Source organism: Bactrocera oleae, chromosome 4 (assembly GCF_042242935.1).
Source record: "Bactrocera oleae isolate idBacOlea1 chromosome 4, idBacOlea1, whole genome shotgun sequence".
Classification (NCBI taxonomy): domain Eukaryota; kingdom Metazoa; phylum Arthropoda; class Insecta; order Diptera; family Tephritidae; genus Bactrocera; species Bactrocera oleae.
Window position 1 is genome coordinate 36,705,737 of NC_091538.1, and position 27,454 is coordinate 36,733,190.

General features: G+C 33.4%; 1 protein-coding gene across 7 annotated transcripts in view; it reads right to left on the reverse strand.

Annotated features, from left to right (window-relative positions):
* Nucleotides 1-16: 16 nt before the first annotated feature.
* The window catches only part of Mid1, a 77,679-nt gene continuing 50,241 nt past the window's right edge, over nt 17-27,454 (reverse strand). For all 7 annotated transcript variants that reach the window (XM_070109193.1, XM_070109192.1, XM_036372160.2 and 4 more), the window contains 4 exons: nt 12,105-12,980; nt 7,476-7,993; nt 7,139-7,296; nt 17-7,078 (listed from right to left, as the gene is read on the reverse strand). In XM_070109193.1, coding sequence (XP_069965294.1) covers nt 5,529-7,078; nt 7,139-7,296; nt 7,476-7,993; nt 12,105-12,980 — 3,102 coding nt within the window. In that variant the 3' untranslated portion in view covers nt 17-5,528. The remainder of the gene's footprint in view (nt 7,079-7,138; nt 7,297-7,475; nt 7,994-12,104; nt 12,981-27,454) is intronic.

The window sequence follows — 27,454 nt, forward strand, 5'->3', positions numbered from 1 at the left end:
TTGTCTGCTAAAATACTGCCAACAATAATGTTTATTATCAACAGAATTTATCTTAAATGGTAAATACATTCAACACATTAGAAATAATTATTTCGCAGTATCTATTATACCTTTGAAATGCTCACCGTAATAAATATCTGGAAAAAACTCACTAAATTATTGTGATAATTAATTATTATAGTAACATCTACCATTTGGAGCTTTTGACATTTAACCAGCAATCAAAAGTGGATCCTATGCCAATCATATACATACATACATAGGTATGCATATACTTATATACAAGTACGAATGTGTTTTTCACTATTTCAAATAGAAGCTAAATTTAATTAACAATTTGACCATTTCGAGCAGCAAAATTAATATTGTTTACAAAAGAGAATATATATAATATATACATAGTTTGAATTTAAAAAAAAAAATACATGTATATTTCTTTAACTCGCCATGCAATTTACGACTAGATTACTGATTCAATATATAATTTCTTCTATATAATATGCGATAATCTTTTATTGTCAATAATTTATGAAGCTAAAAATAATTAAAAAATATCAATATGTACATATTCATGTCTACAATTCTGCCACATGGACAATATCTTCCACAAAAAATTTTACCATTCGGATCAAAATGAATTGTGGATGTGTCTATATGGGTTAGGGGATCGTATACAGCCAGGGCAAAACTTAAATTTAACAAATGTGATGTCATTAGAACATATCAAATATTAATGCTAAGCATTTGTAATGATTGGGATGTTCAACAGAATGTTAATTTCTGTAATTATATTTCGAAATTTAAAATTATGTAATATCATAAATTTCAAAGTTTTGTGCCGATTCCATAAACATATAATTAAGTTATAAATTTAAGTAAGCAAAGTTAAAAGCAAATTTAATTTTTTACTAACATTCGAATTCTTTTTATAGGCACATGTACATATGTCACATATATAATATCTTCGTATGTACTTTTATAAAGTAATTTGTCAGTTTAAAAGAGTAGTTTATCATACTCTTGGTTTGCAGGTAATTTTTTATTCGTTTTCATAGAAATTCTCTTTGAATCAGTGCAGACGAATGTTAGTAACAACAGTAGCAATAGTATACAAAAGTATGTAGATGTAAGTAAAAGTTTTGTCACTTATTACGTTCACATCGAGCAATCCGCATCTGCACGTGTGCCACGCCCACAAAATGCCATTAATCGAAAACCTATAAAGTGCCTAGCAAATTTCTACAATAAGATACAAAACTGTATTTTTTTACTATGAATCGCCTTAAGGAGGGGCATCTTGTGGATGTACATAAGTAAAATATCTAACATATAACACTGGATATACTATAGTTCAATATACCATATCTTAATACCGAAAATGTGTGAGATCGGTCAACGAATTACCTAAACTCCCATATGCTACATATAATGATTTTCGATATCCAGCACACCTTATGCCGAATATGTCGGTAAGTGTGTAAATCACAAAATTGCGTGGGCATATTAATTAGGTTGATTTTAACCCAAATATCGTGGAAGATAAGATCCGAGTAGTAATATAACTAAGGAGTCTATGACCTATAATATAAGTTAATAAATTTGGTATCTAATTTGATTGTAATCCATTCACGATTTCGTCAAACAATGAAATCGCTTTTGATCTTTGTAAATTACGAGAGTAAAAAAAGGTCGGTTATACCCGAACTTAGCCCTTCCTTACTTGCTTTATATTATTTTCTTGTATATTTTGTTTACTCGGCAGTCAAACTTTTTTACTTTAGAAGAACAGCAGACCTTGTACAAGCAACCCAGTGCCATTTGTCTTTCCCCGTGACCCCATTCCTATTAAAACTACAGGTTGTCGTAAAAAAAATTTCCTCCTTAATAGTATAAATAGTGTTGCACGAGTACGAGCAACTTGGATCCCTTCCGTTTGCTCATCGCTCCCTTTTCGACAAAGTTCGAGGTGCCGAAACAAAAGCTGTTGTTTTTTTGTGGTATAAGAGAACATGTGTATGAAATTTTGGAAAACACATTCTATAAATAAATTTATTACGTCTCAGATTGCTAGATGTTATTCAGCCAGTTTCAAGGGCTATAAATTGAGTTAAAGAAACATAAGTACAAAGATGTTTAAGGGATGTAAAAGTGTTTAACTGCATGCACACTATTAATTGCAGGTGAACTCAAGAGTATTGAATAAAGGATGTTAAAGGGACAAAACGAGGTCTTTCAACACAGCCATATACTTACATTCAATTATACATAAGAAATTATAGGTACATGTATATAAAAAAAATGTAAAATTTTCAATTACAGAAAGGATAAATACTTTTGCCAGTAAGGAAAATTCAACTGACATAATTAGGTACATATAACGGCAGCAAATAACGATCGTTCACAATGTTAAGTATGGGTATTGTAATGCCAATCCACCACCAAATTTATACGATTTATGCAGTTACAGATATATTTTCTTTAACTATTCCACACTTATTTTCTTCCAAATATGTATAGGCGTATATATGCATAGGTTTATATGACATATACTATGCCGTTGTTACTTATACATATATATATCTACATACATACAAGTATGTACCAATGAATATATGCACTAAGATGTGTTCACATTACATATATGTATATGTATATTGTACATTGTTTTATATATTTTAATTATAGCTTCGGATTGACGGTGTTTTGTTATAAAATTAATCATATTACCATTTACCTTTACAATAAATAATTCTTATTTATACTTTTACTGTGCGCTTCATTGATTAAAACTAAAGGAAAATGCTGTTCTTATACCTTTTACATCGATTTTGTTTGTTCACATGACAACAATAAATCTCATTGTTTGTTTAATTGTGGCTGAGTCTATTTATTTTTTCGAATAATTTACATTTCTGATAGCTCGCAAGCGTAGTATGACTTATTTACACATGTGTGATAATTTCTCGATAAATGTTCTCACCGCGATCAATACATTGGTCACAAATTTACTTTCAATTAAATGCTAGTAATGTTTTATTAAAGAAATTCTTTTGCTTGTTTATATTTATTTTCGTTAGTTATTATTGAACCTGTTGTTACGAAAACAATTGTGTATATGTATGTGTTGGTATATAAAGTCGCATTAGTACCCATAATTCTTCATTTCCAAAGTTTAAAGTCGAGAGTTGAGTGTTACATTGCGTCTTTATTTAATTCTTAATGTGTCTCTAAGTTGTATTAATAATCATTTGTTTATCATTTACTTTTGTTTTGCTTGCTCTTGTGTGTATGTATTTTTAGTATAAGTTTGTGTTTTATTTGTTGATACAGTATTTTTTAGATTTAAATCAATTATTTTACTATTTTGAACAGTAGCTTTCCGTTTCTTTACGTTTTGTTTTATTTTAATAAAGTACTTATAATAGGGCTTTACCTATAAAACTAAACTTTTGGCAGTTTTTTTGTTTAAATATAATTTTTTTTTATATATTATCTTCAGTTTATTTCTAACTGTAATAAAATATGATTTATTTATCTATGTATGTGAAATTTCTATTATTTTGCTTTGAATTAGTCGTACTTGTATGTTGATTCATTTACAATGTCATTGTCATATGTATGTATGTATGTATTTATGTATGTGCTGAATTTCCATTCTAACTTATAACGCATTTATGCGCAATGTACATATAAATGTACAAAAATATAAATAATTTACATGATATATGTATTGTTTACGAGAATATCTCTTTCTAAACCCATCGTAACTTTCATAATTATTCGAAAATGACATCCATTTCATACCATTCAAAATAAATGCTCAATGATATTAGAAATTTGGCGACTGACCATTTTAATAACACAGATGGTATGTTGTAATCGGCGGCTTAGAGTAATCAATGCTGCTAACTGTGTCCATCAATGCCATTCAAATGACATGACTTGTTTAGTTAAGTAAAATTTTTCGTCTGTGCAATGATACAGCACAATACACGGCAACGCTTTCAACACGCTCAATTTTTGAAATGTGGATTAAACATAAGTAGCATAATCGGTGAAATATATACCAAGTAAAATTTAAATTTGTGTGTACTTATGCTATTTCTTCAACTCATCCTATTAGTATTAGGCTTAGGTTTTTTTTCTTGAAAACGCTTCAAAATATCATGTTCAGAAAAAATCAAGTGAAGTAAACATCATATAGTGATTCGAAATTCAAATATTTAATTCCTCAAGCGCTCCGCGCATTTACCTTTACATTTGTTAAAAATAAATTTATAAATCGAAAGGATCAATATAATCTAATTCTTAAACCAAATATTATTGCTTGAGAAATTCGAACTCACATTTATCGGCTTTCCCATAAGTTGTTTCTTTAAACCTTATATACCAACTATGAACGGTCAGTTTAGTGTACCATGAGTTTATACTACAGTTCATTGTAAAATATGTGCCATAGATATATTTCAAACACGAGTATACTATTAAAGTTGGAAAAAATCAAAGTAGGCAATGATAATAGAATACTAAACAATTAAGAAAATTTTTGTTGCATATTTGTATACAAATTCAAAATTCAAATTTCCGAACATATTGTAAATATTCATTTGAACTGAGAGCAATTGCAAGCGTCCATAGTATTTCTAAACGAAAAAAGTTGTCGCATAAAAGCAAGTCGGCGCCCTTTGCCTTTTCTCGTCGGCCCTCGCCAACAATGTATGTAGTTTGGGGAAAAAAGTCTTCGTCTGTAAACACTCACAATGGGCACAAACGTAGTTTTAGAAGCAGCGTTTATCCTTTTTGACATGTTATATATGATATAAATATGTAATATTATATTGTAATTGCATATTCGATGACAATTACAAAACTGTTGATTTTACAAATTTATGTCTTTATATGTGCTTGTATGGAAAAAATGCAACGAGCTGACTAACTGGGTTGTAATTCCTCTTTGAGAAATTTGACTGCCCGAATGATGCGATGTTATACATGTACATATGTATATACAAAAAACCAACTATAACAATGTATTGCAGAAGATTTGAAAAAAATCATTTGATAATTGGGGAGGTGGCTAAATTATCTCTTGTAGTAATAAAATACGGAAAGACACGCCGATTGCGGAGCCGATTCTGGTTTTTTTTGGCAGAAACTGTAAACATATCTGAGAGAAACGCATTTCATGAATATACATATGTAGCGTATATATATGTATATAATCTCCAGTATTTCCTTGTTGCCTTATGTTGTAGGCAACCATCAATGCTTCGTACAACAATTTTTCCCTCAAATACTCACTGTGCTTGGATAACTTAAGTTTAAAGAACAAAGTCAGAAGTGTGACGAAAAGATGTTCAAACTGGCGTGGAAATGTAAAAATGTGAAATCTAGTGAAGAGTTTTAAGAAAAGTACCACGCAATGCAAATCTTGCAAATGCTCGGAATGTACACAAATTTGTTGAAATTTCGCTCTTATGTTAGCTGAGACATTAAACGCTGTTTCTTTTAAAAGCCAGCACGAGAAACTATAATATGACAAGGGATTTACGCTGAGTAGACCATGCCCATGGGGACCACCACCATCGCCGCCACCAATCATTGATATTGAAATTATAGTAGTAAATGATCTGATAATTTGTTTCTGCATTATTAAAATAAAGTCTGTCAATGCTATTCTTATTATTATTAGACTTACTATTGTTAGTGTAATTGTAATAATTTATGTTTTCTTTTGTTTTTGGGTTATTATTTGAATTTGATGTTGGTATTTCAATTACACCATTATTATGATAATTAGTATAGTCTGTGTTGGTAGCAATATTAAAATTTCTAATTTTACTACTCTTTTTCCTACGATAGATTTTAGTATTACTATTAAAATACAATTGGCTATTTAATCTATAAGTAATTTTATTATTATTTCCTATATTCATCTGAACATAATTACACCTTACATAGCCCCTGTACTTAGTACTACGAATGTAATTCTCATTTAATCCCTTCAATACACCATATTCTGCACGGAACGCTATTTTCTTCCCATTCCCTTCAATATTTGCAGTTTTATTTACGCTTGCGGATCTATTTGGATTTTGATGTCCATTTAATTCTTGGTTTCTTTGCTTATTTTCTTTTAAACTTTTACTCTTGGTTCTACCTCTTTCAAGTTTTTTCTCAATGCAACAATGTATAAGTCTGCCACATTCATGGACGCTATGACGGATGTTTCTCGTACTGATTTCGTAAATATCACTACTTATATAGAGTATGGTGGGTTCTGTGAAATTTTCCAACGAACTGATGGTCCAGGCTATTTTTTTAATTCTTTGCTTTATGGCGGAATGATCAGCCAAATAAATGAATTCATTTGTTGCAAATATAGCTGCAGAAAGTTTGTACCTCACCCTAGATGGAGAACCCCCGATATAAAAATGTTTTGAACTATGCAGTATGTATTTGCGCAGTTTTTGATTCGGGTGTGTCTGACTTTTTAACTGAATTGCGGCAGTTTGACTCGTCAGCAAACACAGCATTGCGCTGAGCAATAACAGCATGTGGTGTCCACTTACATCTTTTGGTACTGTCTTTTGTTGTAAGCGGATGGTTACCGCCGATGAGGCGTAATACGGTATGGAACAGCGACTTGTCACCGACGGTACTGGTGGGCAATCGTCCGAGATCGCGGCTTTAGGCATATCGGCCGTGTTCTCATCGTAGTAATAGATGCCATCATAGAGGGCATAATATAGTAAACGATCGATTTGGCCACTTACGACTGTTGCTGTACTATTTTGTAGTGCAATTGATATGCTGGCAGCCAATTTATTCGTCGAGTCTTTCGCCAAGGTTGCTTCCAAACGAGAATCCAATTGATACTGACCAGTCGCTGTTAGCGTGATATTGTGTAAACGTGGAGTTGAACTTACAATCGGAGAAAAATTCCCTTTATCTTGTATGAACTCATTGCAGTAGGCACAAATTCCATCTGCGATGTTATTACAGTAGCTATAACAGCATTCGGCAGGTCCATAGCTTGATTTACGCAGTTGTTCACCAGTTTCTGGTATGCTCTGATCTGAAAAATAACTTTAAATTGGTAGCCCATGGAAAGCAAATAATTCACAGCTAACATTACCCAAACAAAGAAATGTTGGTTCGCCGGCGTATTGTGTAGGCAGCGCTGGAGCTCGATCAGCTGGAAGCAGATATGGGCACTTCTGCTCTACCGTTTGGCAGACACTTAGGCAGGGTCGTATTCTTTTACGCTTTCGGAATATCACCTTTCGTTTAGATCTAAAAAAAAACAAAGTTGACTTTCTTAATTAAAAAATATTAGTACATCAACATATTCACATATATATTTAAATTTAAAATTCCCATTAATAAAAATATTACCATTTCCGATTTGCCTTTAGCAATTTTTGTAGAAATATGGTGTGCTATGGACTAAAACCAATATAATCACAACTTACCGTTTAATTATTTTTGATATCACTGGATCCTCATTATATGGATCCGCATTAATGGCAGTCGATATGAAGATATTGGATTGTTTAAGTTGTTGTGAACGCACTTGTTGCCTCTGTTGCGGTTGATGTTGGTGCCGGTTGCATTTATCATCCATATTTCGTTTACTCCGTTTCCAAACCGTAGACGTGAGGTTTCTTCTTGGTACGACTATATTGTTCTCGATCGAAGATGTATTTAAAAATGCCAGATTTTGGTTAAATTGGCGTTTGGTTCGTTGTGCTGAACCCCTATTTGAACTTGCAAAGTCTTTCAATTCATTCTGGTAATTTAGGTTAGGAAGCAATAAACTAGTTTTATTGATAGTAATGTCCTTAACTAAAGTTTGATTACTCGTTTTTTTGTTTATTATGTTACTTTTGCTGCTGTTTCGATTATTGTTATAACTTGGGGATATAGAAATGTCACCTTCTTCAGCAAAATATGGTACCAAGGTGCTACAAACCCAACGCCGGTAAGACTCCTGTAAATATATACATTGGTTTAATTTGTACATTTAAGTAGATTTAATACCTATATACAGGGTGTCAAAATCCGGGTTACTTAACGGTCATATATTGTATATACATAGGAGGTAAGGGGGTATTCTGAGGGCGTTTAGAAATTTAAGAAAATCGATTTTTTTTTTCGTGCATTTTATTGTAGTATAACCCTTTAAGAATATGTCCCTACACAGGTTTTTTGAAATTTCAATTATTTTCGGAGTTACAGCTCATTTTGTGATGCGCCGCCAAAATCGACTACTTGTTTAGAAAGGATGTGCATGATATCTCAAGTTCTACTCAATCGATTTACTTGAAAATACAGAGCTTCTTTATACATTATGCTATCGCACTACGAGAGGATATTAAAAAAAATTTTATTATATTTTTAAAAAATTCCGAACGGCAAAAACGCGGAAATAATAAAACATATTTTTCCGGCATTTTGTGAAATTTTTTTTTTCAAAAATCCTCTTGTAGTGCTTTAACTAAATAATTCCTCTTTAAGGATCACTCAACAATTTCTATTTCGGGTTACTAGGAATCCTGATATCCTGCATACCAGGACACGCAATTTTTTTTCAGTCTGGAATTTCTATTTTTTTTTTTAAATATTATAAATGATTTGTACTCTATATCAATAAAAAACATATAAAAAATGTATGGTAAACATATTTCTTGTTTTTTTTTTTATCGGGTCCCCTCTTAAATCTTTGCCTGTATACGTAATAGAAGAAGTAAGTAAAAACCTATATCAGGTTTGGAAACTATTGTGCAAAGTTTGACCTGAACTTACGTGAGTCCCAAGGAATGATAACTCAAATAATACTAAAGCTTCCTGCTGAGCTGATGACCACTACAAGTTGGACCGTAAGACGAACAGATAGATGCGTACAAATATTTTTGGTATGATTTCTGTTATTCAGGGGTGTTGTAGAATCTGATAGTTGTCAGAATCAGAATTGAAACCGATAAAAAAATGTAGTAGGTGTCATGAATTCAGATATTATTGGTTTGAAGTTCGAAACAGAATTTGTGTCGGTTTTGGGTGTCACGGAAACCAATATTATCGGTTTTGTTATCAGAAACAAAGCAAGAGGATTTTTGCTGACAGATTTTAAATGTAAGTTAAGAAAATAATTTATATTATTGTTAAGATTTAATTTATCGTTATTTCTATAGGGGAAAACATAAGAATAAAACAAAAAATTTCATAATTATCGAGTTTATGGAAAAAATCAAGATATTTTAAGAAAATTCACAAAACGTAACAAACATAATTTAACACCCAAATGCGCCTTTATTCAGTCGATAATGTGATATAAATCTGTAAAGTAAGCATGTATACAAACATACAAGTAAATGCAAGCCAAATTTCACATGCGACTCCCCTGGTGCATCAAAGGGATTACTGTGCTCTTTAATATATTCCTTTTATTTTTTTTGTTGCTTTTTTTCTTCAAATAAAATAAAAGCTAAAATAGCGGAACTCATTGTTAACTTTAGTAGACTTCATTCAGCATTTCAAATGTATAAAATGCCTCGGAATTTATTCATTTGAAAATTTTGTCACATTAGTAGACGCAAATCCAATCAGATTCCGGGACACCATTCAAAATCAGAATTGGTTTGCAATTCTGACAACTACACAAATCTGTCTTGAATTCCACAACACCCCTGATTATGTAATATTTCATGGTACATGCACAAACTACATTACACAACACAAACATTACATGTCGAAGATCCTGATAAATGTATATAGTATGTATATATACAAATCAGCATGACGAGATGAATCAATTTAGCCATACGCGAACTTGTCCTTGTTCCTCAGTTTTTGAGATATCGATCTGAAATTTTGCAAACGTCCTTTTCTCCCCAAGAAGCTGGTTATTTGTTGGACCCGCCAATATCAGACCATTTTTGAAAACTGAACGATCAAAATTGTATCCTCATATGGAAAACTATATTATTTGACAAGATATCTTCACGAAGTTTGACATAAATTGTAGTCCAAGGCAATACTACAATCGCCTAACATATAGTTCAGATCGGATCACTATAGCTTGTAGCTGCCCTACAATCTGAAAGATCAAAATCAAGTTCTTATATGGAAAACTTATTTATCTGAGAAATTATCTTCACAGAATTTGCTATAGATTATTATTCAAGGCAACGCTACAATCTCCTAACATATAAAACGTTCAGATCGGACCACTATTGAATATAGGCGCCGTTCAAACCGACCGATCGAAAGCAAATTCTTGTATGGAATCTTTTGTGTTATGCAGCCGAAGTTTCCGATTTTATGTATTATCATTTTGAATACCTCAGCAGTGAAAAAATCCGTTGTCTGACTAATTGAACTTGTGGTTCATACTAGTTGTATAGTGGTTTATAACTTGTTTATTTCAATAGAGAGTATATTTGTATGTATATAAGTAAGTATATAGAAGTGGGATTAGTGAAAATAACCAGGTAGGTATGAGTACATATGCAACATAAGAGAACTTTAATTTTTCAATGAAATATCGTCAGAGAGGTACGCACACAAAAATCTATCGAACCGCAAACTAACATAGCACGTGTTAAGCAAGGTCTATATCTACGAGTTTTGTATTTATGTATTGGAATATGCGAGTGCAGAATTGGCAAAGACCAACCCTTACACAAGTGCAATCTCAAATAGAATTGTATGAGAGGAAAAATCTCTTCGTGATTATTGACACAGGAAATTTGGCGGAGAATTTTTTTCTAACTTTCTCATTAAAATAGCGTGGCGAAGCATGCAGATGAATTGGAATTCAGCGCCTAAAGCTTTACACTCACTGGAATAAGCGCATACATTTGCGTGAATGTCGCGGTGTGAGAGCTGTTGAGAGTGAAATAGGAACACAAAGAAATACCAGTACTGCTGACAGTGAACGAAAACGGAATGGAATGGTCAACGAAGCATAGCAAAAATATGTTACATTGTATTGAAAGTGCAAGGAAGATTTTCTTTACGCAATAAACGATGGGGAATATTTTACTAGGGAAATCCAAAAACACTGAAAAATTTACGTCGTTCATACAAATATAAATAAAAAATAATATATACAAAAATATTTTCCACGTGAATTATTATATAGGTATGTTATGATATTATATATACCATACTTAATGATGAATAAATATGAATATCATATATTGCAGTATTAACCATTATTTTGGATGTTTCTGTTATTGCTTAACTTTCCGCGAGAACTCCCAAAGTTATATAGATACATATAAATGTATTATAATTGGAACAGCTGATTGAAATCGTGTCGAATCGTGACATGGCACGCCATCTTGTTCAAATCTGGAACTATTATGTCATTGAGTTACTATCTATTCTGCAACTAAAATTGCTTAACCCTTATGTTAGTAACCAACTTTACCGACGTCTTTTAGCACGATCTGAGTATTATTACTATTTTGTTTTCTTCAAATATTCATAGTCAGTGACAATTTAAAGAAAAAATAATAATAATAACAACGTAGAATAAAAAAAATTAAAATAAAAATAATATAAAAAAATGAACTCACAAATAGCTTTCTTTTAAGTTAAAAAACGACGACTTGAGAGCTTAAAATTAAATATTGAATTTTTTTTTTAAGCTATTCACACAAATACACCGCGGTACCCGGTTACTAATATAAGGGTTAAACGACTAATATCTAAACGAAGTAATATTAACTGCCCATCCAGATGTCCAGATTTTACTCTTCCTTACTTCTTTTTGGGGGAATATTTTAAAAGCAAAGTATACGTCAGCTGTCATTGAACAAATGACAAAATCTCGGCCGAGCTTCAAAGTGTAGTGTATAACGTAGGGGAAAGTACGTTAAATTTGTATTAACAGCATAGTTCAAGTAATAAAAATATTTATCGTGGTATATTTTTTACAATATTTTCAGTATTCTTTATGCAATATTGTCAATGTATTAAAGGTGATAATTAAATTAAGTTGAAAATTGACTTAGGAAAAAACCTAATTAAATTATCTTCGTAAAATATTTACATACAATTTTTAGAAAAATTTGCAGCTAAATAAAAAAACTTACTTTACAATCTTCACACTGGTGAATTAATGAATACACTTGACGGCAATCAAAGCGAAAAAGAATTTCCGCTAGCTCACAAGTGATGCGAGTAGCCAATAGATCTAAGTCCATAACATCCATGAGAGTGCGAACGCATTCTACTCCACCACTCAGGGTGGCATTTAAAGCGAGAGTGTGTAGGGCGCTGAAGACATTGCGCTCACAACAATGCCGTAAACGTAGTGAACGCAGTCGATCCGCCAATTCGCCGGGCGATTTGAATGTACACAAGTGAGCCGGACTTGTATCCTTCGTATCGCCCAAGTAATCAAGGCACTGTTGTTCCTTCTGTTGCTGTGGTTTCTCTTTGTAATCGAAATATTCTTTCGTTTCTTTGTTGTTGAATACTTGGGCAGCATTTTTTTTGTATCTTAATCCACCTAGGTTATATTCGGAATATTCATCTGGTGCTCCAGTTTCGCCCTCATTTGTATTACTTTTCACAATCTTCTTATTTGCCTGGTTCTCTCGTTTGCGATCTTGAAACGAACTTGCTTGGATAGGTGATGTCGCCAACATTTGATTTTCGGGCTGTTTCGATATTTTTGTGCTAACCGACATTTCGTCGCCATAAATAGTTTCTTTGCTGTCGTTGCTATTCCATTTATTTAAGTCGCGACGAGCTTTCATTATTGTTGCGGTATCATAAAGGTTACCAATAGGTATCTTAATATTTACTTTATAATTATTCATTAGATTACTGTTGTTATTATACGATTTAGTTTTAAACTTCGTAAATGTACTCATCTTTAATTTTTCACACGAAACTGGGCAAGTTGGAGGGCCGGGACCCTCATCAACCCATGCTACTGGTAATGTACCAGCGGAGCATTGACCCTGAAAATAAACATAAAAAAATTAATTTTAAAATTAAAATTGCTATCCTCTAGTTACAGTTGTTCATCGAAAGTTTAAGTAAATATAGGCTGAAAGCACATAATGTATGTATGTGTGTCCATAGTATATCATTACATCTTATTAAATATCCATAAATAAACATACATATGTATGTAGGTCAGTTTTGCCAAAAGCGTATATGTATATGTATGTGTGTACAAGTTAACACAGCAGTTCACACGGTCAGCCAATTCTCACCATCGGTCAGTAACTTGAACCGAAACCAACCAATTGCTGACGCTGCATCAGCGATATTAAGTTGACGACTTCTCACGCGCGTCCGATCCCGGCACGGACTTACTTAATCTAGCCCACATAGATAATTCGAATTTGAAATTTTTCATTCTACCAGGACTAAAATCTTTTGACGGTATTATCGGAAACGATAGCCTCAAATACCTCAATGCTACTATAAACATTCGTGATGACATAATTAGGTTTGGCAATGGTAAAGAAATAAAAATCAAGCAGAAACTTTCTCCTACAGTAAATAATATTGACGTTAGAACAGAACATATGACACCTTCTCAGAAATTTCATATTCATAAACTTACAAATAAATATTCTCAGTTATTTTCCGATCCAAATGAAAGACTGACTTACACTACCACCGTAGTAGGCGAAATCAGAACTTCTTCAAATACACCCGTTTACACTAGATATTACCCATATCCTATTGGCATGGGAGAGTTTGTCACTAAGGAAATCCAAACCTTACTCAAAGATGGGATAATAAGACCATCACGTTCTTCATACAACTCACCCGTGTGGGTTGTTCCATAAAAACTAGACGCTTCTGGCGAAAAAAAATTTAGACTTGTAATTGATTATAGGAAATTAAATAATGTCACTATTTCCGGCAAATACCCCATACCCGAAATAAATGAAATCATTGCGCAATTAGGTAATAATAAATACTTTTCCGTATTGGATCTAAAAAGCGGATTCCACCAAATTCCTTTAAAAGAATCCGACATTGAGAAAACAGCATTTTCTGTCAATAATGGCAAATATGAGTTTACACGACTCCCATTCGGGCTGAAAAACGCGCCTTCAATATTTCAAAGAGCCTTAGATGATATTCTAAGAAACTATATAGGTAAAATCTGCTATGTCTACATCGATGACATAATAGTTTTCGGTGAAAACGAAGAAAGCCATCTCCAAAATATTGAACAAACATTTCACACTCTTAAAGAAGCAAATATGAAAGTGCAACTTGACAAATGCGAATTCTTCCGAAATGAAGTCGAATTTCTAGGCTTCATCATTTCACCAAATGGTGTAAAAACTAACCCTTCAAAAGTTGAAGCTATACAAAAATTCCCATGTCCGAAAACTTTGAAAGACTTAAGATCTTTCCTGGGCCTTTCCGGCTATTATCGCCGCTTCATAAGGGACTATGCTAAGTTAGCAAAACCCCTTACTTCGCTCTTAAGAGGGGAGGATGGACGCATTTCAAAAAATGCATCCAGTAAAAAGCAGATAATACTCAATAACGCAGCACTAGAAGCCTTCAACAAAATAAAATCCTCACTTGTTTCAAAAGAAGTAATACTGGCATATCCTGACTTTAATGAAGACTTCCACCTTACCACCGATGCATCTAATTATGCTCTCGGAGCAGTTTTAGAACAATCAGGCAAACCCATAGCATTCATATCTCGTTCACTAAGTAAAGCCGAAGAAAATTACGCAGCAAATGAAAAAGAAATGCTGGCGATAATATGGGCACTTAATAGTTTCAGAAGTTATTTGTATGGTTTACCCAAAGTAATAATTTTCACAGATCACCAACCCTTAACCTATGCATTGAGTAATAAAAACTATAACGGAAAAATGAAAAGATGGAAATGCATCCTCGAAGAGTACAACTTCGAAATGAACTACATACCAGGAACGACAAGCACGGTAGCCGACGCGCTATCGAGACCTCCACAGGCTGACGTTAACCCTCTAACGACTACTGTCCATAGCGACGAAAGTTCCGCACATCGGCTTATCCCAGCCACAGAAGCACCAATAAATGCCTTCAAAAACCAGCTATTCATATTACTTGGTGTCGAAGCCAACTATACGTTCGAAATACCATTTCCCAGTTTTCACAGACACACAATTACCAAACGAGACTATTCAACACAGGACATTACAGACATATTCAAACGACACCTTGACCCAGCATTAGTCAATGGACTATACACCACAGAAAGCTTAATGGGGAAAATTCAAGAAATATACCCACTTCACTTTGCAAATATAAAAATTCGATTTACACAATCTCTACTACAGAATATCGTGTCACACACAGAACAGGAAGAAATAATTATTAGGGAACATCAAAGAGCACATAGAAATAGTCGCGAAAATAAAACGCAAATATTACGGAAATTTTACTTTCCAAGTATGCATTCTAAAATTGAAAAAATAGTTAGACAATGTTCCATATGTTGCGAGCATAAATATGACAGACATCCTACAAAACCACAGATACAAAACACTCCCATTCCGAAGTTTCCAAGAGAAATTGTTCATATCGACATTTACTCGACAGAAAAAAGGCTAATACTCACGGCCATTGATAAATTTTCCAAATACGCACAGGTCAAAATTATACAGTCTAAAGCAATAGAACATATTAAAAACCCAATACGAGAATTAATGATCGCTTTCGGTATACCAAAACAAGTTATAGTAGATAATGAAAAATCTCTTAATTCTGCCACAATATCAACCTTACTCAAAGACCAAATGTCTATAAATGTTTATACCACACCACCCTACAGTAGCACCAGCAACGGACAAGTTGAAAGATTCCATAGCACCCTTTCCGAAATTATGAGATGCTTAAAAGCTAACAATATAGGAATCACATTCGAAGAACTATTATTCAAATCGGTACAAGAATACAATGCATCAATACACTCAACAACGAAAAATAAAGCTTTAGCCACATTCTTTGGAAATAGAATTTTTACAGACCCCCAACACTTAGAAGAGCAAAAGAACGAAAATATTAGATAACTCAGGAAAAAACAGGAACAAGATCTTGCTTATCACAATAGTAAAAGAACAGAACCTAAAGATTACTCTCCAGGTGATATAATATACCCAAAAATAAATAAAAGAATTGCTTCAAAATTAACAAAAAAATTTAGAAAAGAAATAGTATCCGAAAACAATAGAACAACTGTGAAAACAATATCAGGACATGTAATACATAAATCCCTAATAAAAACTTTAACTATCTCTTTTAGGAAAAATGGATTCATTAAAACTTATAATTATTTCCACTGCAATTACATCTTTACAAGCAAATGTAAAAATTTTGGATTACAGTAAGGCTCAACTTGTTACAATAGACAACGGAAATGCAAAAATATAAGACGGTACCCTAAGACTGATACACCTCATTGACCTAGACCGTTACGAACATTTCTTAAGACAAACCTCTGACGAAATAACGACTCAAGTCCCTAAAGATCATTTCCTTTATCCTATCCTCCAACACGAAACCACCCAAACATTCGAAATCCTTAACACCCTTAAACCCGTAGAAAACAGCAAAAGAAGAAGATCAATTGACATACTAGGAACGGCATGGAAATATATAGCCGGATCTCCTGTTCACAATGATCTTAATATCATAAATGATAATTTGAATAATCTAAACCAAAATAATAATAATCAAATAATTATTAACAATTTATTCGAAAAACGCATAAATAATATAACAAATATTGTCAATAAAATGCTAAATACTATAAAAAAAAACGAAGACATTATAACAGAAATAATGATAAATCTACAGAATAGAATCAGATTGATAAAAGAGGAATTAATTAATATAAAATATGCCATTCAATGGGCAAAGAAGAATATAGTAAACTCAATAATTTTAAGCAATGACGAAATTAAACTTTCCATAAAGGAGTTAAAACAAGAAAAAATGCCTTTTAAAAATGCCGAAGAAGCATTAAAATTTTCAAAAATAAATGTATTAAGTAAAGAAATGACTATCTTGTACATGATAAAAGTTCCATTAACATTATACGAAACATTTAAAAGAATAATTATAAGACCGGTTAAAAAAGAAAATAATGTTATAATTAAAACCGATTATAAAGAAATTCTAAAAGGAGGAAATAAAATATACGGAATTAAAAGTGATTGTGAAAATATTAATGAACTAGCAATTTGTAAAGAAACAAATTTAATAGATTTAAGTAATGATGAATGTTTAAGTAGAATAGTAAATAGTCTAAATTCAACATGTATATTTACAAACGGGAATCACGTGCCAACAGTTGAAGAAATCAAAACAGGAATAATACTACTAAATCAATTCAATGGAAAGATAGAAGCAAATGGGACAACTCAAGAATTAAATGGAACCCATGTTGTAATATTCTACAACACAACAATCAAAATTAAAAATCAAATATTTGGCAATATTGAAGTAAAATCAATTGAAGCAATTACCGCAATTTTCCAACCAGCCCCACGGGAAAAAGAGAGAATCGAATTACTATCATTGGGAGCTCTAAAAGAGTTACACCTAACTAACATCAAACGAATAAATTTCCTCAAGAAAGCTACGTTATCTATTGGCAGTCTAACATCGGTAGCTTTAATTACAACCATTATACTACTAACCTTGGTACGAAGAAGAAATATTAATATAAACTATATCGAAAAAGAGTCAAAAAGGCCAAATATTAGTCAAGGAGTTTTCCCGCCGGTAGCAAATAACAATTTTCCAAATCATATAAAATTTACCGATTTACCTTTCTATTGATGATCGAGGACGATCATATTTAAGAGGGGAGGAGTTAATACAGCAGTTCACACGGTCAGCCAATTCTCACCATCGGTCAGTAACTTGAACCGAAACCAACCAATTGCTGACGCTGCGTCAACGATATTAAGTTGACGACTTCACACGCGCGTCCGATCAACTGCTGGCGCGGTAACTTTAGGCAACGTGACCCGGCACGGACTTAGGTTTAATTTAGAGTTAAGAAATGAATTATATTTAGTCTTAAACTAACATCAAAATAATAAAGACCGCGGACGCGAGTCCTCTATTTTTAAAAAACCATTAAATAAGTAAAAAACTTAACTTACATATTATGAGCGGTGACATGGATAACTGTATTTTGTATTTTTATAATATTATATATAATATTATACATATATTAGACACTCTTTCAGAGTATCATCTTACATGCTTAGCTTTTTTTTTTTTAAACAATATATTAGTATTATATCTAAAAGTGGCAGTGTGATATTTTATTACATTCCATAGCTCATAATTTAAAAGTAGTTGTGAGTATTTTTATAATATCATACCTGTTAAAATTGTTATATTTATTGGGCAACGTTATCGTCCCATGTGTGTTAATATGTCTGTGCAAATGGAGCCACCTAATTTGGATGAAGCATTCTTGATATTTAAAGGAAAATCCTTTCTTCACTTTTCGGGCAGGATGTAAGGTACATAAAGGGTTAGTTTTCTCTACCCAGAGTATATTATTAGGAATGCCAAGAAACAAAATTAACGATTCTATAAGTGAATTTTTTTTACCCATTTTTATATATACATAGAAGTTTTCATATGTCAAAGATTACCTCCAAATCTTCACGCTATATGAAATTTTGTCACCTATTTAATGTAATTGGTGACACATGTACCAAGTGCAGGTAAGTAGCAGATGACAGAAACGCTGGAACGCCTTCTCTGCTTCTGCCTGCCCTTATCTAGAAGTCGGGTTAGATATCTAGAAGCTTCGCAGTTCAAGGGACTGGATGAAGTATCAGAATTAGATATCATATCTCTATTAAACTTCGCAAAAAGTGTTGGCGTCCTGCACAAGGTAGACTTCAGATGGTATTATTAATGAACCTCCATCTGGCATTACAAAGGACCTGTAGGTCTATGTATGGCGTGACAGGCAGCCAGTGTAACCTAACCTAATTTAATGAAATTTTGCAAAAGTGCCCTGCGCCCTCGCAGTGGACGTTTAAATGGACCTTCCACAGATTGGGCACGTTACCACATATCTGGTAGTCATGTTTTGTCTGGAGGTTGCATTCTTTGGACGCATCATCATTCGGTCTCATCGGGGAGAAGGCACAAATAAGCGAAATATTTGTAAAAATTATTCTTCTTCGACTTGTGATGAGGAATTTTGCAAAGGAGTATTTACTTCCCCCGAATCCGACACAATTTTTCGCTTTATTGACCCGGTTCTCTCTTTTTTATTAGTTCATGTGTGTACCTACTTTCCATTTTGAGATGGAAACTTTTCATGGTACTTTCATACATATTTATTTCTGTAGTTAACATTCATATAAGCAAATACTACTTCTATTCACGACTAAAATTTTAAGAGCCTATTAACCTTAATGATAAGGCAGTGATTAGGTACGCCGCAAATATTCTGTTTTCTGGGTACACAAATGTATGCAGTTTGATTTATTCACATACTTACATATTTATAAGTATGTATGTTCTATGCTGCCGCGTTAGAAATAAATATATCTACTCGTATTTATTTCTCTGGGTTGGGGTGCGGCAAACGATCCAATTTGATAGGGAAATGCGGCGTGGCTGACTTCTAATATCAATCGCAACTGTAGGCTAAGTTATACTCAACAACTATCTTTATACATACATGTATTTATAAATATATAGTATATATGTATATATATATATATATATCGGAAAGGTGATTGAAGCATAAGAAGTAATAATTAAATCTCTCTTTCGGGTATGGCTTTTAAAAACTTCTCGGATTTAGAAATACGAGTTTTCCTCTCAAAAAGTTATACCAAATATAAACACGTTTAATTTTTGTAGTCTAGCTCATATAATGGTTATTTCTAGCTTATCAATATAGGCTTAGGGAGATGACCAGACGAATTAATTTCTGTCATTTGTCCATCAATCTTGGTGAAACTTGGTGCGCGTAAAGAAGTTCCAAATTTGTGGAAAATGACATCAACTAAATTTATTGTAAATATATCACAAGTTACTGAAGTTATGTAAATTTTCTTCGCTTTTCCAACCATGTCTTTTTTCCATATAAAAGCTTTGTGAATTTAGTCGAAACATTTAAATTACAATGGATAACTAATTTTCCTTCAGGCTGTAAATGTATTAATATAGTAATTTCTGTTGTTAGACTCATTTTGAAGCACATGTCTCGAATATAAATATGTTGTGGTAATGGAATTAAATACACCTGACACAACATTTTATATAATACCGTTTTGTAGAGATCTCCAAATATCTCGCACACCTTTAATGGTTACAAATTGCGAGTAACTAATATTTGGCTGCATTCGAACTTAGGCCTTCTTTTTTTGTCTCTGAGTATATGTATGTGACGAAATATTCACATGTAGTGCTTTTGAGACACAACTTTTTAAATGATGTTGGTAAAAATGCCTTATTCAGGTTACAGACATTACTGCCAACTTCTCTTATTGTTCTTCATACAAATATGACCATGTATGTAAAAAACGCATGCAATTGCCTGCTTCACACGAGCGTCAACATGTCACGAATACCTCCTGAGGCTATCGTCACTTTTTCTTGATTGTTGGCGCAAAACGTCACTTATGTCTCCTGAAATGACACTACTGTTGCACTTTGTAATATTTAAACGTTGGAATTTACTTGGCGTTTTGCCAAACAAATTGTAGGCATTTGCAGGTAAAGGTTTAATACAAAAACAAAATATCAATATTTTAGCCGCAAATGTTAAGAGATTATTTAGGAGTTTGATATGAAGTAGTAACTCATATAAGTACTCGCAAAGTTGGAATTAATATTTTTTTCCCTGAAAAGAGTAAGAAAGGACAAGTTTGGGTGCATGCGAACATAATCGCAATTTGCAGGAGTCCAAGGCGTGGATATATTTTCAGGTGTTAATAAAACGTTATAAAATGGTTGCATATGAATATCACATTCATTATTGGTCGAAATTGTGGATGGTTTATAATCACATTTGGTATTTTATTAACCTACTATATACTACATACCATGTCTGCTCATTATCGTTTTCAATGAGATCTTGCTGTTCATTCCGCCAAGGATAGTAAAGCATTAACATTTCGCGGAAATACTCAACTCTGGCCAAATCTGGGTTAAACCTTCTATACCGAATAATACAAGGTTTGGTACGTTTTTTCACAAAACCGCTACCGTCTTTAAGAGGCATGACAACCCCGCTTTCTGGTAAATTATCGTCTTCCCTCTCTTCTCCTTCATGATCACTATCTTGTGCTCTACTACAAGATTTAAAATATTTATACCTAGATGCAAAATCAGCTAACCAAAGAGTTTTTAACTGATCGGATCTTTGAACATAATGGTCTAAAATACTGGCTACGAATATTTCAGTCGAACCTGAAAGAAGGTTCTGAAGTTCCGCTCTAGGTTTCACCATTCGGACACGTTCCTCAGGTCGAGAGGTATTTATAAATATTTCTGCATTACTTGCTTCCGAAAGATGGAGCCCAATGCACCAATATACTGCTTCTTGTGCAGATATTTCTGTGCCTGATATAAATTTGTGACCTATATGTTTAAGTTTTTGCTTAACAGTATAATTTCCAGCATTTACTTCTGATATAGCTTCATTCAAGAGCCTAGAAACTCCCCTGTTAGACTTGTTAATATAATTAATTATATTATATATGAACAGCAAGCATATGCATCCAGCATATAATGGATATCCATATATCTGTAATTTTCTTTTTAGAAAACTTTTGGATTTTGTTAAACTTGATCTAAGGGCTAACAAATAGTCTTCAGAAGACATATTTATTCTACTATCAGACAGGAAATGTTCAAAATGTCTTAAATTAGAAATGTCTTCTGTAGTCATATTTGAATTTAAAACGTTTTGAATTTTGAAAAAGTTTTCCTTGTGTCTCTCTGAATTTTGACTTGTTTCTGTAAGAGGTAACAGTATTTGCGTTGAAGATATTGGTGGATATGGTATACCAAAACGACAAAACTGTTGTCCTCTTATTACCCTAGTACAAGACCGACTGTGGTTATGCTTTTGATAACCCAAATAATTTCCTAAGTGGCTAACCGAACCATCTGTAGAAATATAATTGTCAATAAAACTAATGACATCAGGGAATGTCTGAGGATCTTGAAGGTTGATCCTGGGAGCATTATTAAGCCAATACATGCCATGTACATACGGGAAACCTCTCTGTTGAAACTCCACTCTCCAGTAGAAATTTGTAACAAAATACTCTCCAAAAATGCCGGCGTTATCTTTAAAAAGCTTAAGAATTTGTCGATAGCGGTAGTCAAAATATCTAGCACAAGTAACCGCGTCTGACCGAATTAACCGATATTTATCTTGGGTTGTTAAACTGTTGGCTTCCTCTTCCGAAATATCTTTAGAATCAACAGTTTTAGAGAGGATGACCAAAAGCTCAACCCACTGAGATTCTGCAGCCGATAAAGTGATAAAGAAGGTTGGAAGCCCAAATTGGCGAATCATAGCGATTGCCTTTTTCTTCTCAGCTTCCCAATGCGCAGGTAAGGATCTAAGGCCTTGCAAAACCTTGTAACCATCATCGTGTTGAATCAAGTTTTGAACAAAGTTTTCGTTTAATAAATTTTGGGCCGTAACTCGGTTGCGACCTGTAAACTTTCTAAGGTAAATGGATGTACTATTCTTAATTTGTAGCAGTTCTAATTTTTTGTAATCATAGAACAACTTTGGAATGGTGCACGCTCTTCTGTCAAAACGGCGAATTTCAGAAAGTATTATCTTGCTATACGTTTCAGAGCGTGTACGTTTCTGCCCAACGTATATTGTTCCAAATGACAACTCTTCTGAATTATTATCTTGAATTATGTCAATTGGTCTTTGTCCTTCACCTGGCGCTATAACTAAACGGTTATAGTCTAAGTTTTCTACAGGAATATTGTCCAAAAGAGTTTCTTGACCGCCTGGATTTAGCTCTGAAGGTAAAAGACCAGTGGGAATATTATTACCTGAGGGATTATCATGAGAAGTTTGTGCCGCATGAAAAGATTGAACCAATCGAAAATCCTCTGCAGATGCAACAAACGGAACTTCTTCTTGGTTATTAAATTCTGAAATCCAGTTCTCATTAATATGTATATTATGCTCACGATACAGGGGGTATTAACTAAGAACGGCAAAGCTTCCATAATCTTTGCGGGGCGTACGGTATCGATCATGTAATCATGATTGTATTCCAAACGCCTTCTTAAGTGAATTTGTATAACATGAGCCTCATCAAAGGACCTTTGTAGAGATGTCACAATATTGTTAACAGAAATTGGTATATTAATAACAGCACCTTTGAGCAAACTCTCACCTTGATAGCCTAACGGACGGATTGTCATAAAAGGCAATCTAGGCATTATGAGATTCTTCAATTGGGGTTAAACCTTTCAAACAATCCGGTATTTCAAGAAAGTCTAGACCGTTAGCTAAACATATTTTTAGAACGTTCTTTTTAACAATCGCATTTTTGCAAGTAGCACAAAAATTGTAATTTCCATCTTCTGAAGGAAATTTTTGCATTAAAAAGAAGGCGGATGCAGCATTCGGGTGACTTTGCGCAATAGTTTCGAAATTTAATTTGCGAACTTGGTGTGAAAACCATAAGCCGCCGCAGCAAATACATATTTCAGTAGGGCCCTTATTTATATTTTGGAAATAAATGTTTTTAAAATCTGTTAAATTGCCACTATTATCAGTTTCTATAACATTATTTTCTCTCGTTAATCGGATTCGTTGGGACTGCCTTTGGTTTTAAATTTGTCTGTTGAGTGGGTTATCTCTACGAAGGTGAACTTGACCTTGTCTAAGACGTCTCTGATTCAAAATTTCTTCCCTCATACCCCTCCTACTAAGCTGTCCACGTTGCGTTTCTCTATCACGCTCCTCTCTCCTTATTTCAGGATTTCTTCTTGCATGTTTCCTTTGTATTTGATCACGAATGCGCTCTAAATTCCTATACTCAGGATTTCTTGCGCGAAGTTCTCTATGATCCCTAGTGTTCCTACTTTGTTCACCATAACGTACCTCAGGATTTTCTCGACGAGATCTATGACCTCGAGTATTTCTTATTTGCTCTTCAGAGCGAATTTGTGGGTCTTGCCGCCTTGTTCTATGTTGAACAGTATTTGCAACTTGCTCAACAGATCGAACCTCGGGTTCTTCACGCCGAGACCTATGACCTCGAGTATCTCTTATTTGCTCTTCAGAGCGCATTTGTGGATCTTGCCGCCTTGTTTTATGTTGAGCAGTATTTGCAACTTGCTCAACAGATCGAACCTCGGGCTCTTCACGCCGAGACCTATGACCTCGAGTATTTCTTATTTGCTCTTCAGAGTGAATTTGTGGGTCTTGCCGCCTTGTTCTATGTTGAACAGTATTTGCAATTTGCTCAACAGATCGAACCTCGGGGTCTTCACGCCGAGACCTATGACCTCGAGTATTTCTAATTTGCTCTTCAGAGCGAATTTGCGGATCTTGCCGCCTTGTTCTATGTTGAACAGTATTTGCAACTTGCTCAACAGATCGAACCTCGGGGTCTTCACGCCAGACCAATGACCTCGAGTATCTCTTATTTGCTCTTCAGAGCGAATTTGGGGATTTTCCCGCCTGGTTCTATGTTGACTTGTATTGATAATTTGTTCGGACAGACGTACATCGGAATCTAATCTACGATTAGCGTGACTTACAGAATTTTGTGACTGGTCACTATCTCTATATAAAGAGTTTGCACGAAGAACTCTCATTCGTCTTCTATTCTGAAGACGACTTAGTAATATAGGTTTTCTACTTAATCTAGGCATAATTAATTAATAATAAATGGATTAATATATAAAATACTTATAGATAATACTTTTATAATTCAGTCAGTCCGGGTGTTAAAAGTTGGATCCTAGGTGCTGCTCTCTTTCAATGTAATTCCTTGTAAGTCCTTGCTATGACTCCTTTCCTGTTCCGTGTATAGGTACTATGGTATACTGGTGCACATATGTATATGTGTTTGCTCGCCACTGTATATAATACGGTTTTGCTCGTCACTGTATATAGTAATAATTTAAACACTATATAACTAATACACTAAAATTAGTTTGAATAAAGCACTTTGCTGGTAAAGACATCTAGTGAAACTGAAACTACAAACACAGTGTACTGATATTTATTATACTCTTGCAACATGTTGGTACAGCTTACGTACTTTTGTATACCTATATATTACTTAGCTATTCACTAACATAATAATACATAATATTTATATTTTAGAAATTAGTAGTTTGTTTTATTGTTTTGAAATTATGTGCTCCGAAAACCCTCAGTAAATTGCTTTTGTTAAACGTTTTCTAAAACCGGGGGATCTATAATACCTATTTTAAAGGGTCTACCCATGAAGGCTAAATTAACAATAACTTACATATAATTAAGTATGGTATACACATATGTAGAGCAGGGACGTAGATTTTCTTCTTTCTGTCTTAATATCTAAACCTTTCATAAGCTCCCAACGGCGCTAGTTAAAAATGTAATTTTCTTGAGTTTACAGTTCACCTCATGACCTTCAGATTAAAATGTGTCGCAAAACTGAAATAATAGACAGTAGCATGTAAACCGATGGGGTCGCTGTTTATCTATAACCACATAAAAAGGGTCTTTAGCCCTTTTAATACTACATTACTAATATTTATTTCATGCAATTTTTTCTAGAAAGATTTTTTTGCTCTATACAAAGTCCAGCACTCTAAGAAACTTTTTTAGCATTGTTGTCTGGTATATTTTATAATAAGTTCAACATGATGGCTGAGAGAATATCACCAAGTATTAGAAGAAACCAAAACAACAAAAACAAAACTATTATACTCTGTAGCAACATGTTGCGAGAGTATAAAAATGTTGAGAAAGAATTAAACATCCATTATTAAATGAAATCGTGATTAAATTACAATCAAATTTGGCGAGAGTATAAAAAAAAACTGTTAATACTCACTGACCGACATATTCGGCATAAAACTGGATAGAATAACGAAAAGTAGTATAAGTAGTTTATGGAAGTAGAGGGTAGTAACCCGATTTTATCAATTTTTGCCAATACCACATACTACTAACCTGCCACAGACTAATAAAATGCTCCCACTGTTTCATTAAGGTACCTCACATTCCATCACCAATCATATGGAGTAAAGTCAGACGAATTTTCGAAAATGCTGATATTAGTTACATGGGGGATGGGTAAAATTTTCATCCGATTTCATCCATTTTAGGCACAAAATCATACCTTGTTATGAGTAAAATACGCTCTCTCATTTTTATTGAGATAACTCACATATTGGCCGATATATGCGGTATAAAGTCACCCGGAAGTTCAAAAGTCTCTATATTAGGTATATGAGGGGTACAATAGGAACATAAACATATGAAGTATTGATCCGATTCAACCCATTTTGTGACACAAACATACTATTATCGACAGTTTCATTATTTATTCTTTTGATATACATTAGCACATTAGGAAGGGGCATCTGCAGATTAAAAGTTTTTTTTTAAAAATGGGCGTGGTCCCGCCCCTAATAGGTTTAATGTGCATATCTCCTAAACCAGTGAAGCTACAATAACAAAATTCACTGAGAACAAATATTTTTAGCACCTGTATCGATAGTGTGAAAATGGGTGAAATCGAGTGACAAATCCGTCATATCTCTAGGTTGGTATGAAATGACTTTATGGGAATCGCGTTCAATATTAGAAAGTGAGCGGGGCACAGCCCACTTTTAAATGAAAACCCATATCATGGGATATGCTTAACCGATTTCAACCAAATTCGGTGCATAACATTCTTCTCATATTTCTATGTTATGTGAAAATGGGCGAAATCGGATTACAACCACGCCTATTTCTCATATAACATCATTTTAAATTCCATCTGATTCTTTCACTTTCCACTATGCAAATCAAGCAGCAATGATTGTGTCGGGGTAAAAGTTTGTTAGTAAAACTGTTCAAGCCCCTAGGTACTGAATATGTGGACCCCAGTACCTATAGTTGACTTTTTACCATAAATATCGGTCAATGTGTAAGATATATAATTGAAATTCATATAATTAAATAAGTAAATGAAACTCTCGATTAAAGTATGTTGAATTAAATTGGTTGAATCGGATCAACAACACTTGAAGTAATTTTCCGGTCTTTGATCCTTGCAAATTGTGAGAGTATAAAATGTTCGGTTACGCCCTTAACTTAGAACTTCCTTATTTGTTAGTAATGATATTTAAATAATATAATACTTTGATAAGTAAAAATAGTATTATTATTATTATTATAGAGTATTGGTAAATTGATTCCCCAGTTAGTTGAATC